The sequence below is a fragment of the Osmerus eperlanus genome, chromosome 3 (genome assembly GCF_963692335.1).
Source record: "Osmerus eperlanus chromosome 3, fOsmEpe2.1, whole genome shotgun sequence".
NCBI classification, from domain to species: Eukaryota; Metazoa; Chordata; class Actinopteri; order Osmeriformes; family Osmeridae; genus Osmerus; species Osmerus eperlanus.
The window spans coordinates 6996040-7011219 of record NC_085020.1 but is presented as its reverse complement, the minus strand read 5'-3'; the positions used below and the strand labels follow the sequence as shown (position 1 = coordinate 7011219).

Sequence of the window (15180 nt, the reverse complement as noted above, 5' to 3'; positions counted from 1 at the left end):
CTCAGGATAATCAAAATATCAGAACCCATGGTATGTGGAAGTTTTCTTGAAGCAATTAAGTAATCAGTCGTTCACTTATTTCACCCATCATATTGATAACCAACCAACGGTAAATTGGTGTCATTTGTTGCGATGGATTTCTGCAACCATATGCAACAAAGTGGATACATACACACGTTCTCCTAGCATAGTGCAAATGAAATCCATGGTCAGGCCTTATTTGACACGAAATAAATACAACACTGGATTGTAATCACGCCCAATATCCTTGTCATCGTCAGTGACCGAGCGGAAAGCATGTATTGTTTCATTGGTGCTTGAAAGTAGAGATAGGAGGTCCGGGGAGTGGCTTTGCACACATGTGGACCGCTTGTTTACAATGTGTGGAAGAGAACAAGGTGTGTACACTTAACGTCACTAAAGTTTCCCTACCCCGCGGCTGCCCATTTGTAAGCGATCCAGAGTGGAATAACGCATCATCTCTGGTCGTGCCATCAGGATCAAAATAACGGAGTTGGTGAGTTGCAAAACTTATGGGAGTATATATACTGTATACAAATACTGTAGTAAAGCTACAAGAGACACATATTAACTTTAACTGTGATTTTTTCAATGTGCTTTATTCTAATATCATGTTATCATTGAATAGCAATGTCCACATCGGTGTTACTAACAGTAATTGTAGGCTGTAGAAAGCTGTTACCACACAATTAATGAAGTATATAGGATAGCCTACCAGTTTTTATATAGGATAGCCTACCCTTTTTTCATGGAGTTTTATGGAGGTTCATCCAGTAACTTTACATTTTGAAACAGTATGCTATACTAATATGATGTAAAGTAAATAAGTATTATATTTAGTAGTTTAATTTTATAGTAGGCTTCCCAAGAGCCAACTTCTCTCTCTTTCTCTTTGTCATTATGTGAGCAACGTCCCACGATTGTCTGTCTTTCCTGTTATGGGGAATGACTCCTCTGTTCTTGCTCTGTCATTGTGGTTTCCTCCACTTTACCATGCCTCCATTGTGTCAAACTCAGTGCCTTGGAGTTACAGTAATAGTGCTCAGTGAGAAAACAAAGGAAAACTTCAAGTTTCTACCACACACCTATTACAATATGGGATACATGGAACTGTATGGTCACAAGAACCAGCTCATAGTGTAGCAGAAAGTACTTCAAGAAATCTATTTTCATCACCTCACACTATCAGATTATATGATATGGGTTTACTGGTAAGAGAAGAACCCGAAACTCAGTTAGGGGCCAATGTTTTGATTATACACGCCTGATCAGAAAGATTGATTTGGAATGGGAGTCATCCTTTACTTGAAAGGTTCTCTCAACTGAAGGGGTCTGGTCCGATGTTACGAGCCGAGGGGAAGGGGGAGAGAATGCTAGAATACTCTTCTGTGTTTGATGAGCAAAGTCTTCAAGACACATGTCCAAGTGTGCTTTCTATTCTCCATGCTTACACGTTTCTTGGAAACATTACACACAGTGTTGTGTTCTTCATTCTCTATGCATCTGAGATGATTTAACTCTTTTATGACGTCACTGCTTTTATGGAGGGTGCAAATCATCTCACTGATGGCAAATGCAGAATAGGCTCATACATACAGTATGCCCTTAAGAGTGAAAGCCTGGCCCTGCGGCCAAAGAAAGAAAGAGCACAAGAGAGAGAGAAAGAGAAGCTATAAGAGGGGAGAGCGGTAAAAACATGGAGGGATGAAGACCCACATGTGACCAATGCAAGTTAACCCTGAGGTCTGGCCCTGACCCTGACAGGATCAGAACCCTCAATGTCCTACTAACCTCCATCCATATTACTGTAGCTCTCCCCCTCACCACACACTCAGTGACTCGATATAAATCAGGCTCTGGTCTGACAACAAATATATCCCACTGAAACAGACCTCCACACTGGCTGTAATACCAGTGTCGGGTTTCCAATGTGGCCCCGTGGCTGATAGCGTGGTGAGGGACGTAGGAAAGGAGAGTTCAACCACACACCACACGACTGCTGCTCACCAGGACCGGGACTGGAGGGGGGCGGACAAGGGCTGTAAAGCATTTTCATTGACAAACACACTTCCACAGACACACACACACACACACACACACGAGCACTCACACAAAACCATAGATGCTGTGTGTTTTAAATCACATTGTCTCTGAATAAACATAACAGCAGGTACTCATAAAATATCCTATTATTACTAAATGTACTGTCGAATACTTTTTATAATGGAGGGAAGAGTCCCAGATATCCAGTCCCACTGGTTTATATCAAATAAGCAGTCTGGAGAACTTGTAGGTGATTACTTCTCTCTGCATGTCTAGACCGTTATTATCCAGAGAGAGAACAATTTAAAAGTAATTACCCTTCTTTCATACCTATTAGTCCCCTTTCGCTCCATTGACTATGTTCACGATCATTCACACAAAACTCTATTGATTAATTATTGTTATTAGTGGCTATGTGAGGCAGTCCCCATCCCAGCTGTGTGCATGTTTCTGAATCAGATCAGTCTGATGGATACAGGCATGTGCTGCAGTATGTTGAGGAGGAGACCTTCACCACCCTCTCTGATTGGCTCTGCAGATTGATCAGGTGCCAAAGCTAATAACATTTTTGCTCTTGCTCTGTTGGGTATTAGGTATGTTTATAAAGCTGGAGATTATCCAGCAGTTATATGAAGCAGATACAGTATGTTGATGTTGTCATGCAAACCTCTCTACCCACCCTTACAATATTCCTATTCCTCTAATCCCATATGAGTGGGTGCATCTGGCTGGGACTGGTAGTTGGACTTGACTGGGCTGGGGCTTTGGCTGGGGCTGGAGGTGGGGCTGGAGGTGGGGCTGGAGGTGGGGCTGGAGGTGGGGCTGTAGGTGGGGATGTTGAGTTTGAGTTTCTATGAGAAACAAACTGGACTGGAAGGTGAAATAACATCAACAAGTGCATGCTAGGCAGTATGCAAACAAGCCTTTGTGAAAGAGACAAAGTTATTAGTTTGGTTGTTAGGCTACATGCTGTGCTCTTTTTTTGGTTCTTTCCTCTCCTGCTGTTTCCTGTGTGTGTGTATCTATATGCCTGCTGTGTGTGTGTGTGTGATAGAGACAAAGAGAGAGAGAGAGAGATGAATAGAGGGAAAGCAGGTGGACAGACATGTTATTCAAAATGTGTCATTAGGTTTAGATATAATTACTGTCAAGAAGAGGTGTGTCTTGATATTGGCCTGCCTTGGCTGTGTCCTGGCCTGGGAATGTTCTGGTTCTGTGTTCTGGTTGAGTGTTCTGACTGTCCTGACTACATCCTGTCTTGGCTGTGCCCTGGTTGTGTCCTATCCTGGCTGTTCTGGCCAGTAGTGGTCGTTGAAATTGAGATTGAGGGACCTGTCTGCATGTTGAGGTGCTGACAGGCACAGATCATTCTGTCACGCGCTCCCCTGGCAGGGATTAGGCCAGCAGGTTGCAACAGGATGATCTGTCTGCTCCTGATTGAACTGCACCTGACCTTGTCCTCACCGGGAGGTTGAGATGTTTACCACTTTCTCTTCAGGCTTTCTTGGGCTGTGAAGGAGATGAAAGATGGAGGATATACAGGTGCCAAAAAGGACAAATGTTAGTGTTTAAAATCAGCAAATACCAAGCAAGTGAAAACATGCAAACACTGCAAACGAATAGATGCTCCGACTCTCCCACCTTATCAACTGCCTCATGTTGACATTATATGAAGCCCATTATATAGTTTATCAAGGATAGGCATTATTTGTACTAAAAGCATTATCTTTGATATCACAGTTTGTGTTATCATCTTTCCTTATAAGTGTTTGCCCTGCACCAGTGCACATTCAGCACCAGATATGAAAAAGATTGGTGGTTCGGACAATGGAACCGTTGAAAATAAAGAATTAGAAGTAAAGTAAAGAAGAGGTGAGGCAGGCGCACATAGTTGCCTCCACACAAACACACACACACATACACACCCATGCCCCAACCACACATTCTGTACAGTGTACGCACGTTTGTTTGTCTAGACTAGTCAGATGGCATGCTAACAAACAAATTCCCCTGCTGCCCAATAGAAAACAAAATAACCCATTGTGTTAGTTTGATATATTATCTTAATTAATGACTTCTTCTCTGTGCATAGTCCACAATTACAGAGTCCTGCCAAGTAGAACTCTGCTTCCTTCCTCCTAGATCAGCAGAATGAACCTGTATCTGGCGCCAGTGAGCATCCACAGCAGACTGTGGAAGGGGATAGACAACACACACACATAACACACACACACACACACACACAGTGGACAGACGCACAGACAGACACACAGTTGGTACTGCTGTCAATCTGAACAATATACAGTTATGTCTCAGATTCTCTCCTACATGTCTAGCTGATTTACGACTGGGTTTTGTTATGGTTCTCCAGCTACAAATACACTCCGTTATTATCTCTCGTCCGGGGAGGTTTCTTTGAGTTACAGCTGGACAATGTGGTTGACATGAATGCATTTATTTTTGTTCGCCATTGTTTGCCCCAGAGCTCAGTCTGTTCCAGTAGTCTCTTATTATCCATTCGTTCACAGTTATACATATGACCTGTGCGTGAGTGAGTGTGTGTGTGTGTGTGTTCGAGTTCGACGTATTGAGCTTGGTTGAGACTGAGACAGAGAACAGACTTTGAGATAACCATGCCTCTGGCGGCAGCTCTGTGTCACAGAGGGAGATAAGCTACCAAAATGAGCGTGTGCTAGCTGGTTGGCTGTTGCCCAACTTCTACCCTCAGATCCGCTTGGTGGGTGCATGGGCTGGAAGTGGTGGGGGTGGAGGTGTGTGTGTGGGGGGGGGGGGTGCGTAGCCACTGGCCAAGCCACCAGTATGTGGGTTTCTCTTGACTGGAGAAGCAGAAGTACCTACATCCAGCATCTCCTCTACCCTGTCAGCGAGAGCTTTGCTTGGACTGACAGTACACTCTCTCCTCCTCCTCTTTTAACATATCTATGTCCTCCTCCCTTGCTCAATCTCTCTCTGTAGGAACACCAGCGCTGCTGCTCCAGGGCCTAGATGCTGTAAATCAGGGGGAGATTATAGATAAGTAATAGCCCCGAGGAGGGCTTGCAGGCAGGGGAGAGAGAGACACAGAGAAACCATAATAGAGAGAAGAGAGACTGCTGGCTCTGATTGATGTCACTCCAGCAGCATCCCATGTCCTACACGGCTCTACAGAAGACATAGGACCCCCACCACCCCTCTGATACTAAGGGATGACTAAGGGATGACTAAGGGATGACTAAGGGATGACAAAGGGATGAAGTTCACCGTGCGGTACCCCATCACCCCAGCATTCCTCACACTATCTGTTTAGGATTAGGTGTCCTTGTGTAAATCATGGTTGTCAACCCCCCCCTCCCCCTAGTTACTCAGAGAGGTGAGCCCCCCCTCCCCCTAGTTACTCAGAGAGGTGAGCCCCCCCTCCCCCTAGTTACTCAGAGAGGTGAGCCCCCCCTCCCCCTAGTTACTCAGAGAGGTGAGCCCCCCCTGAATGGCGTGTGGAACTGAGCCTCTGCCGGCTTGATCTCCATGTGAGAACAGGCCGATTGAGCACTGCCAGGATCTTGCGGCGAGGTTTCCCAGTCTTACAGACGGAGGTCTGTGGGTACGAGGGACTGAACCCCTGCCCCCACATCTTTATAATGCAACACATCAGTCTCCATGGGAAAAACACATCCCTTATGTCCTTTAATGAGCTTCAAATACTGATGGTGCCTTAGTATTAGCCTGGAGAAAATGTTCCTTCCCTGGCTCCTTGCCCCAGGGGTACAGTTAGGGACAAGTCAGCTATCTGGAAGTGCTTTGCCTAATGCCAGTAAAGTACCTTTGCCTTCTAATTAAGCTCTTTCGGCTAAAGAGGTTTGTGCTCTTTCCTGTGACAAAAAACAGTACATGAATGTGTTTTCAATATTGACGTCTAGACTCACAGCTACTCTATGTGACAGGCATGCAAACCTCACATAAATCCTTAACATAATATTTGCCCATTTACAGTATGAGCTCAGATGCATAGAACTCACTGAAAAGAGGAAGAGGAGTGGGGAGGAGGAAAGAGAGAGAGAGGCGGGGTCAGGTTAGTCACATAGTAAACTGTCTGTCTCAAGGTCATGGCACTGGGAATTGTCTCCATGTTTGTTTTCGACAGGAATACAATCACAGTTGCCTACAGTATACTCGAGCCAGGCAGGAAATGAGGTGGAATTCTCTGTGTTATTTCTCCTCTTGTTACAATGTTTCCTCTTCCTTTAAGTATAGAATTCCTACATCTGGGAAGACACTGAGAAAGAGAGACTTCAAATTGGATATCTCTGAGGAATATTCCTGCCCATTTTCACATTCCTGAAGACCCAACTGTAGTGTGGAAATGTATTGTTTTTTCCTGTGGCGCTTCAGTGCCTCATATCTGGAATGTCTGGCTGAGAGATTTCTTCATATTTATTGGTCACTCTGTCTCCAACTATATCTGACTCTGTGGCTCTTTAAACATTACATCCTCTTTCTGCCATTCCAGACAAGAGATATTCCTCTACAGTACATGTACATGTACATGCACACACACACACACACACACACACACACACACACACACACACACACACACACACACACACACCAGTTGACTGTTTGCTGTATGCGCACACGCACACATGCAGGCACACACAGAACAGCTTGTGGATGGTTGCTGTGGTCAATCCAGCCCTCCATCATAATGTATCTCTGTGTGTGTCCAGCAGTGGTTCAGACTGACATCAGGACTGATGACCTCTCTCTAAGATCTCTCCAGCCGTGACAGGATCTGTTCTGTTGTGATACCCACATGCTCATAGACACAAAGCCCGAGAGAGGTTGTGGAGTCACACTCTTGTATGAAATCTCTAGAAACCATTCATTTGAGATGTTTTCTTCACTAAATAAGACGTCAGACTAAGGAGTGGTGCTTTGTGGATACAAATCATGAAGCTCTTATCATTCCACACACTAAGATTACAAGATTATCACACTAAGATTGTCTTTTCTCTTTCATTTTTCATCTCGGTTTTTTTCCCCTAGCAAAATGTTTATTTGAAAAGGTTTTATGTAACAATTTAAACAATAAAATCCATTTGCTAATGCAAATACTTAAAATAGACAGCATTTGGATAACATTCTTGCCAAATGATAAAACTTTGCCAAACCATTGGTCGTGATTGAAGCTTTTTTTCAAAGATATTCACTTGAGTCATATGCAGCACAGACTGTTGCTGCTTAAATGGTCTGTTTTCATTCATCATCATCAGAACAGTCTCATTATACTGTAGCTGATGAAGGGACCTCAATACCAACTGATTGAATGAGGCTGAGATCACAGGAAATCCCACTCTACTTCCAGTTAAAGCACACACACACACACACACACACAGACACACACACACACACAGAAACACAGACACACCATTTATTGTGTCCTAGTGAATGGCTTGAGGACACAATCCTTCACAAATGAGCTGGAATTTAGCCCTTTAAATACGTTCAATGCCTACAAGACAACAGTTGCTCGTGAAAGTTGTAATCACTGTGGTGAGCCGTGTTTCACAATCCTGTGATGCTTAGGGGTATTCAGCTTTTGTTTCTTTTGAGTGTTAAACATCAAGTTTAACCATTTGTGTTTGAGTGCATCCTTTTCTTTCACCACAGAGACAACAGAAAGTGTTTGGACTCTGAATGCTGTTCCATTCTCCTCTTACCTTAATGGCCAGTCCTGTGTCTTCTCAGGGTTAAAAAGCCCTAACATCAAGTAAGATGTGTAAATCTCTGTGTCTGGGCCTCCCACACCACTCAGCCAGATGTTGGTATCTGGAGCTAAGAGGAACCCAGAAAACTGTTCTGTCTCTGGTATGTCAGAGCTGCACGGTCTCACCCCATTTACCTCACAGGTGCTAAGCTTTTCAGAGAAACCCAACATTTCTGACACAAGCTGCATGTTCCAGGAATCTGCTTTTTAAAACACTGCCGTGGCAGCAACAGAATAAACATGAACAACGTGTTGATAGAATCATGTTAACGAGGATATGGTTACAGTAATGGAGGACATCCTATATCCATCGAATGTACAGTTTGCCTAACTTTTGACATCCAGTAACTGTGAGAGAGTCGGCTCCTTCAGGAGTCGGTGTGCATGTTGTTTCCCCAGCTGAGAGCAGCTGAGAGCAGATCTGGAGGTGGAGGTTTGTTATCTCAGCCAGGCCTGGGCCACAGGGCTGAGGAGGAGATGGTGTGGGAGGGAATGTCCTCTCTGGGCTCTATCACCCAAAACACACTGTGACGCACATCCAGCCATATACCCACTCACATCCCCTCTGGCTCCTACACACCATTGTTTCAGCCCACAGGTGCTCTGCTACGATGATTCCCTTGAAGCACCCAGTCACCCAGTCTCCCAGCCTTCAGTCTCTTGGTTGGGAGTTCGACCGGGATTCTTTAAAAGCCTTTTTTGGTCGCTGGAGCTGTCGGCACACTGTGTGTGTTTTTGCAACTTAAGCAGATAGTTCTTCATCCAGGATTTGAATGTGATTGGGCTGTGTCAGCCCCCCCAACATCTTGTCAATCAGGCGGAATGTGGAATGTTCCAGGCTGACTGTGGCTTGTCTCTGTTCTGAAGCCTGGCAGTGTCAGTGAGCTGAGAGTGACAGGGGTGCTCATTGAGAAGGAGAGACAGGGTGAGCCACGGAAGCCCTCTGAGCTGCCCAGGTCTTTGTGTGAGCAGAAAGGAGGGACTGGGATGGTGGGGGGTGGTTGGTTTCTGCTTGGCTGAACGCAATATTCCCATGCATCTCTCGATGTGTTGGGTCCTTTCACAGCTCACTAAGGCGGCTAATGAGACCGCCTGCTTTTTTCTTTCAGTCCACGGCCACCCTGAGACTGTGGGGCCTCCATGGTCTCCTATCTTGGGGTATCTTTGTCTTGGCTGTCAGCTGCCCTTCGTGGCTCACTCGGAACCCAGTCAGAACAGGCTGCCTTTGACAACACTGCATCAACAGCTTGTTGTCATTAAAACACAGAAGCCTGCAGGCATATTCCAGAAATAATTGAAAACGTATTGTCATAAACAACTTTTTCTGCATACATTTTCTTAGCAAACAATACATCCCTCACATACAATCCGCAAAAAATTATGAAGTAATTTTAGGGTTGGTGTAGTGGCATTATGCTTATACCCTTTATCCTTCTCTATTGTAAAGTTGTGGATTTTTCTCATGCTTAGTCCTTGAGTCTTGCTATGCAAACACTATTGACTTTACACATCTGATTAATGGTCCGTTTTCTGAGAAGGTGACAGTGTTCTAGATTCCTGGGATGTGTCCAGACTCCACAGTATATCCAGCCTGATGTGTTGGGATCGACCCGGCAGGACCAGGCTGGGCCTCCCGCTGCTCTCCTCTTTCTCCCTGGCCCCAAACCCAGGAGAGAGAAGGGAAGAGATGTGAAATCATTCATCCATTACACTGACAGGGGAATACATCACTTATATGCTTGTCACCCATACACAGCGTCTAGCAAAATGCAGCACAAACCTCAGCTATGTAGCTATGTGTCTGAGTTGGTCAATCTTTAAAAAGCAGCGTTGGCTTCTTTGAGAAGCATGCAGGGTAGACAAATGTTTAAAATGCGCCTGTTATCAGAACTTAAGGTTGCAATCAAGTACACATGCTTCTCTATTTGAATCTCTCCCAAGATTGTGACTTAATCATTTTTTGTTTTTTTGTTATGTTCATCCTTTGACAGTCAAACCTCTCTGCTGTTTCATGCGGGATATGTGTGCGTGAGTGGGTATTAGCTTATGTGTAAGTGTGTGAATGTGTGTGCTCTCGCCCCACTGCAGCTGATATGGGAGGATACAGCACCAGGGAGAATGGGGCCTGTTTCCGACAGGGACCCCTGCCATCTGGAAACGGCTCACATCCATCACTTCCCCTTCCCACCATGGCTTTGACTCAATTTCCCACTGCTTGTTTGTTTGTGTTTGCCCCTTTCGTCCTGTAGAACACAGGACACACACCGGCTGGCCATGGGACAGTTGGTTCTGAACAGCCACTGTGTCCCATCATAGCTTCATTCCATGGTCTGGTTAGTGGTTCCAGAACAGCATTAATGTTCTAGAAGGTAGAGGGGTGAAACATACTAACTCAGAGCACAGCCTGAAGTCTCCTCAAAGCCCATAATGATGACTGAAACCACATCTTGCTTATTCATTATCAATCAAGTCCAATGCATAAATGGGAACTCCTGTTTTAATATGTAATTCAAATCTCTGTTTCCTCTCCTGGGTTTGGTTAGTGATGACGAAAACACAGAAGGAGACACATTTTAAACGCTGAGCACGCTTGGAATAGTCCGAGAGGTTGTGTTTGTACTTTTATTATTACAACATTTCCATTTCACTAAAGGTCACACACATGTAGCCAATAACGCAATAATGTTGATTTTGGTTCCTTCAGTAAGATGAATAGCCTTTTTGTAGACATGTACCAGATTCTCCCGTCCCGGCCTAAGCCTTGCACCTGTGGCCCGGCCGTCGCTATCAACACCCACCCAGGAGAGTCCCTAAAATGTGTGGAGTCAGTTGGCTGAGCGGTGAGGGAGTCGGGCTAGTAAAGGGTAATAGGGTGGGAGAGTAAATCAGGGAGGGGATTAAGGTGTTGCCAAGGAGAGGCTGTAAAGCTGTCACCTCCTCTGATTCCTGATGCTGAGCAATCACACCACTTTGGCTCCGTCCCCTGCATGGGGATAAATCACTGAGCCCTTTATTATGGGATTTTGCAGTCACTTACTGACTTTGGCGTGGCACAATTTCTCTTTGAGGTAGACCCATAAATATGAAGGAAAAATACTTTTCCACCAGCGATGAGTTTTCAAAATGAAAGTACTAGATCTGGGGTCATATCACTAAGTGCCTTCTCTGCCTCCAGTGATGCCTGTATTGGAAACATCTAACTTCCTTGGGCAATGGGAAGGTGGTTGTTGACTTGCTTGTACATCTCATCTACAATCCTCCGCCAGCATTGTTGACCCTCTCTCCAGGCTGTTTCATAGCACCACCACTTACAAACACCGCACTATGGGATGCACTATTCAAACACTTCACTACACCATACAAACACCTCACTATGGGAACCCACCACACAGCTGGAGAGAAACAAACTCCACGGAAGTGCCTTACAAAGACCTTCCCTTTCTATAGGACTAAGGGCCCATTTTGGAATTATTTTTAAGAGCATATAGAAGGTAACAAGATTACAGTCTCTATTCTATTCAAATATTTTTTTGCATTGTTCAACACAGTACCCAAGCGGAAAAAGAGTATACTTAAATCTAATTTAAATATAATGAATGAGAAGTGTAATTAAAATATACATATTTTTATATGCAAATACGTATTGACAACTTGAATAAACGCTATTAAGTTTCTACTTATTCAGTCTAAGTATACTTTAAGTATAATTTTTTTCACTTGTGACAGTGCCACAACAGTTTACATCCCAAATACATTTAGAGTCCAAAGAGCTGAGAAGTGTGTAGAGTGTTTACCTATTGTTTAACCCCCTCTCTGGAGGAAGAGAAAATAAAGATGGGTTAGCTGATTAGCCATGGGAACGGCCCTCTAAACAATAACCCACATCAACCCCCCGGCCTGAACAACACCCCCCCCCCCCCCCCCCCTCCGTGATCTGAAATGAGTCTGGCAAAGGTCATGCACCCCACCAGTTCCCTAACACCGCTGGCCATTTCAAGTCTGTCTGAGGATGGCTGAGCTCTACAGTGGTGATGCAATCCCAAGCCCTTGCCTCAGGAAAAATAATGAGGACATCTTTGTCGTTTTAGAGCAGCCTATCACATGGCTATGGTGACGGAAGGACAAAGATGAGGAGCAGGGAGAGTTGAACGCTTCTGGTTCTGTGCCTGTGCCTGAGACCCGGAGAACTTGGTTAGCCCCCCAAGCTAAAGCCCAAGCCTTACCCCAGTCAAGTGTCCTGGGTTGAAACCGAGTCGCTTACATAAACAAACACACTCTCTCTGACCCTCGTATCTAAAAATGTCCTCTACTGGCTGCTAACACTTAAGTTCTTCCATAAACACCATTGACCTGAGTGTGTGTGTGTGCTGTACCTTGTGACGTGTGTATCCATCAATCTAAACCTAGATGCCACGAACATTGGCGACAGGGAGGATGAGTTCACTGCACTGCCGTCTTTATTTAGACAACATAACCCACGTCAAGACTTGTTGTTGAGACAAAGCTTCCTTCTTGACGGATGTAGGGGAAAGGCCGGTTTGTCTTCGGTCTGTCGCCTCAGCACTTATGTACATACGTCCTCCTAGTCAAGCTATGACCATAAATGGTAAATGATCTTACCAAAGCTTGCCCTGTTGTCAAAGAGATGGATTTCACATCCCATAAGTTCCCTGTCCATTTAATCTCATGCAATATGACACACTACAGGCCTCTACGGTCTATGAAGCAGCGCAAGTATTTTTCTTAGTAATATATTTGTATGTTAGTTGGCCATCTACTGTACATGACTGTACTCCATTCCGGGGACTAAAGATTTATTCAGGTGTACAATCCCCATTGTAATATCATGACTGAATATGAATCCATCCATCTTACAGAGTATTCTGTTTCTGGTCCTATTTCATTTTTTAGCTGATTTATGAGCTCAACTGAGGCCTTGTTATGGAAAAGGCTTACATTTACCACTGAATGCCAGGGATGTACTATAACTAATAAACATTTCTATGGTGAGCTTCAAGAGAATAAATCACGTTTGGCGTTGATTTTGACACGTGTACAATGTATCCGGAAACCTGTAGGTAATTGAAATCATGAAATCAGTATTTGAACTCTCAAAATGATTGATATTTTGAAGACAACTCTCTTACGCTTTCTTTTTTCTCTGTCATTCTTTCTCTTTCATTTCCCTGTTTTCTCTTCTTTTCTGCCTCCCTCCTCCCAGTGAGCCCTTGGCTGCCGCGTTGACCTGCCTGTGGCGGCCGTAAGAGTGACCGCTTTCTACCCAAGAGCAGAGGACCTGTGATAAGATGACTGCAGCGACGCGGAGCCCCGGCTGTGTCTCTGCCTCTGTGCTGCTCGCTGTACTCCTCCAGCTGCAGTTGCTGCAGGCTGCAGCCTCCTCCTCTGCAGCAGCAGCCTGGACGCAGACTGGACCCCGCCTGCAGCTCTCACACGCAGGTACCGTAGACACCAGCTGAGCTACTGCGCCATCCACCATCACAGTGTCTCTGTGCTAATGCTCACAAGCTCATCATTTAGAAGAGAAAGTTTACCGGCTATCACAGTAAAGTTCCTAGTGAGTCTGACTGGTTATATTAAATAGAATGGATGGACTTAAGGAATAATTACCTGCTATTAACCACTGGAACTTAACAACTTAAAAAGAAGCCTTAGAAGTTGTTACTCGTAAAATAGTTAAAAGTGCTAACCAGTCTGTATAGTAATGTGGCTAAGGGGCTTACATTAACGTTTGACATTGGTGAAAACCATTGAACCTATGAAGTAACCGTGACGACCGCTTCGTGAAGTCATGTCTGTGTACATAGTCCCCATTTTCCAAATGCTGTCATTGGAACATTTTACACAAATGCTGGAGGTATCCAAATCCCCCCACGATGATCCAGAGGTGAGCTAGTCCTCTGGTTGGTGCCATTCTCAGTATGCATATAGCTGTAGGGTCTGTGTCAGGGCCTATTAACCTTTTATGGGCCAGACAGCCAGACAGTAGCTGTAGGGTAGGAAGACCCACCACAGGAAACCAGGGGCTCAGCATGACCTTATTAGTGATCAAGATGAACATAATCTGCCAAAGACTCAAGACACAAACAAACAGCCTGACTGACAGTCAGATAGACAGATGAACAGATAGACACAAAGAAAGATGAACAACTACACACACACACACACACACACATACACCCCCACCCAATAACCACACAACTACCCGGTTGAGTTCAGGGGATAACACTGTGTCTGCATGCTCCTCCTCCATGTCTTCCTGTGAGGAAGGGCGGGCTCCACTGGATTCCTGAGGTCAGTTTCTGGGGTGAATCGGGACGTACACATACTAGGCCCGGGGATACACCTTCATGCGTGTGTGTGTGTCGGTGTGTGTGCTTAGTTCCGGAAATCGTCAGTCTGCTCTCCATTATCTCTCAGCGTGCTAATAACATATTAACAGAGCCAAACATGACCATCATCTCCTGGCTTTGCTGCATCTATGGAATTGCGGTTGTGTTGAGGGGAGGAGGACAAACCACTGAATGGCTAGCCCTCTCCCCAACGCAGACGTTACTCATTACCGGAGAGGAGAGATGGGGAGGTGAGGGAAGGCCGGGGGAGGTGAGGGAGAAGCTTGTTTTCCTTGTAGGTATCATCATACTTCACAGTCTAGATATAGCAGGGACAATTTATGATGCAGAGTTGATGAACAGGCATGGAATGGCAGCTAGGCTTGGCTGTGTGAAATACCGTCTGGTTTGAGGGTAGTTATCAGAGATAGGGAGTGACACTTCAGATTAGTGTCAGTGGTTTAGTCATGTACAGAAAATGTGATTTCCATGTGCTGACACAGACCATTCATCGTTCTTTCCAAGTCTTTCCAAGCTGAATATTTTGGCACCGGATTTGTTTGGAGGACAGAAGTGACTAGATAGTGCAGAGTGTCTCCCTGCAAGCTTCATGTATGCGTGTGAGTTGTCTTACAGCTGTGTTACAGACACAGGATTATTAGGACAGATGGTTTGATTGTTCTTGAAAATCTCCGACTTCCTCTATTATTGCTTAGTTAACCTCTCAGTCAAAGCCGCGCCGACAGACATTGACACTCCTACACCCCAGTGGCTTCTCCATGGGCTGCTGTCTGACGAGGAAGGTCTGACAGAGGAATGGATCCGACCCAAGGTAAACAGAATGACTTCATGTCTCTGGGCTGTGCGATGGGAACTTCACACTCCCAACTATCATTTGGACAGCTGCACCTCCACAGACAGTCCTACGCCGTACTGATAACACCTCATTCACTTAGCCTACTCCCTCACTCATGTCAGACATGTTTTATATTGCCACCGGGA

The 15180-nt window shown here is 45.1% G+C and overlaps 1 protein-coding gene across 1 annotated transcript in view; it reads left to right on the top strand.

Moving 5' to 3' along the window:
- The first annotated feature begins 337 nt into the window (after window positions 1-337).
- Window positions 338-15180, top strand: part of si:dkey-49n23.1 (semaphorin-3D) — a 31065-nt gene continuing 16222 nt past the window's right edge. Inside the window, exons 1-2 of the mRNA XM_062456857.1 lie at window positions 338-517; window positions 13050-13285. Of these exons, the coding sequence (XP_062312841.1) occupies window positions 13135-13285 (151 nt within the window). The 5' untranslated portion in view covers window positions 338-517; window positions 13050-13134. The remainder of the gene's footprint in view (window positions 518-13049; window positions 13286-15180) is intronic.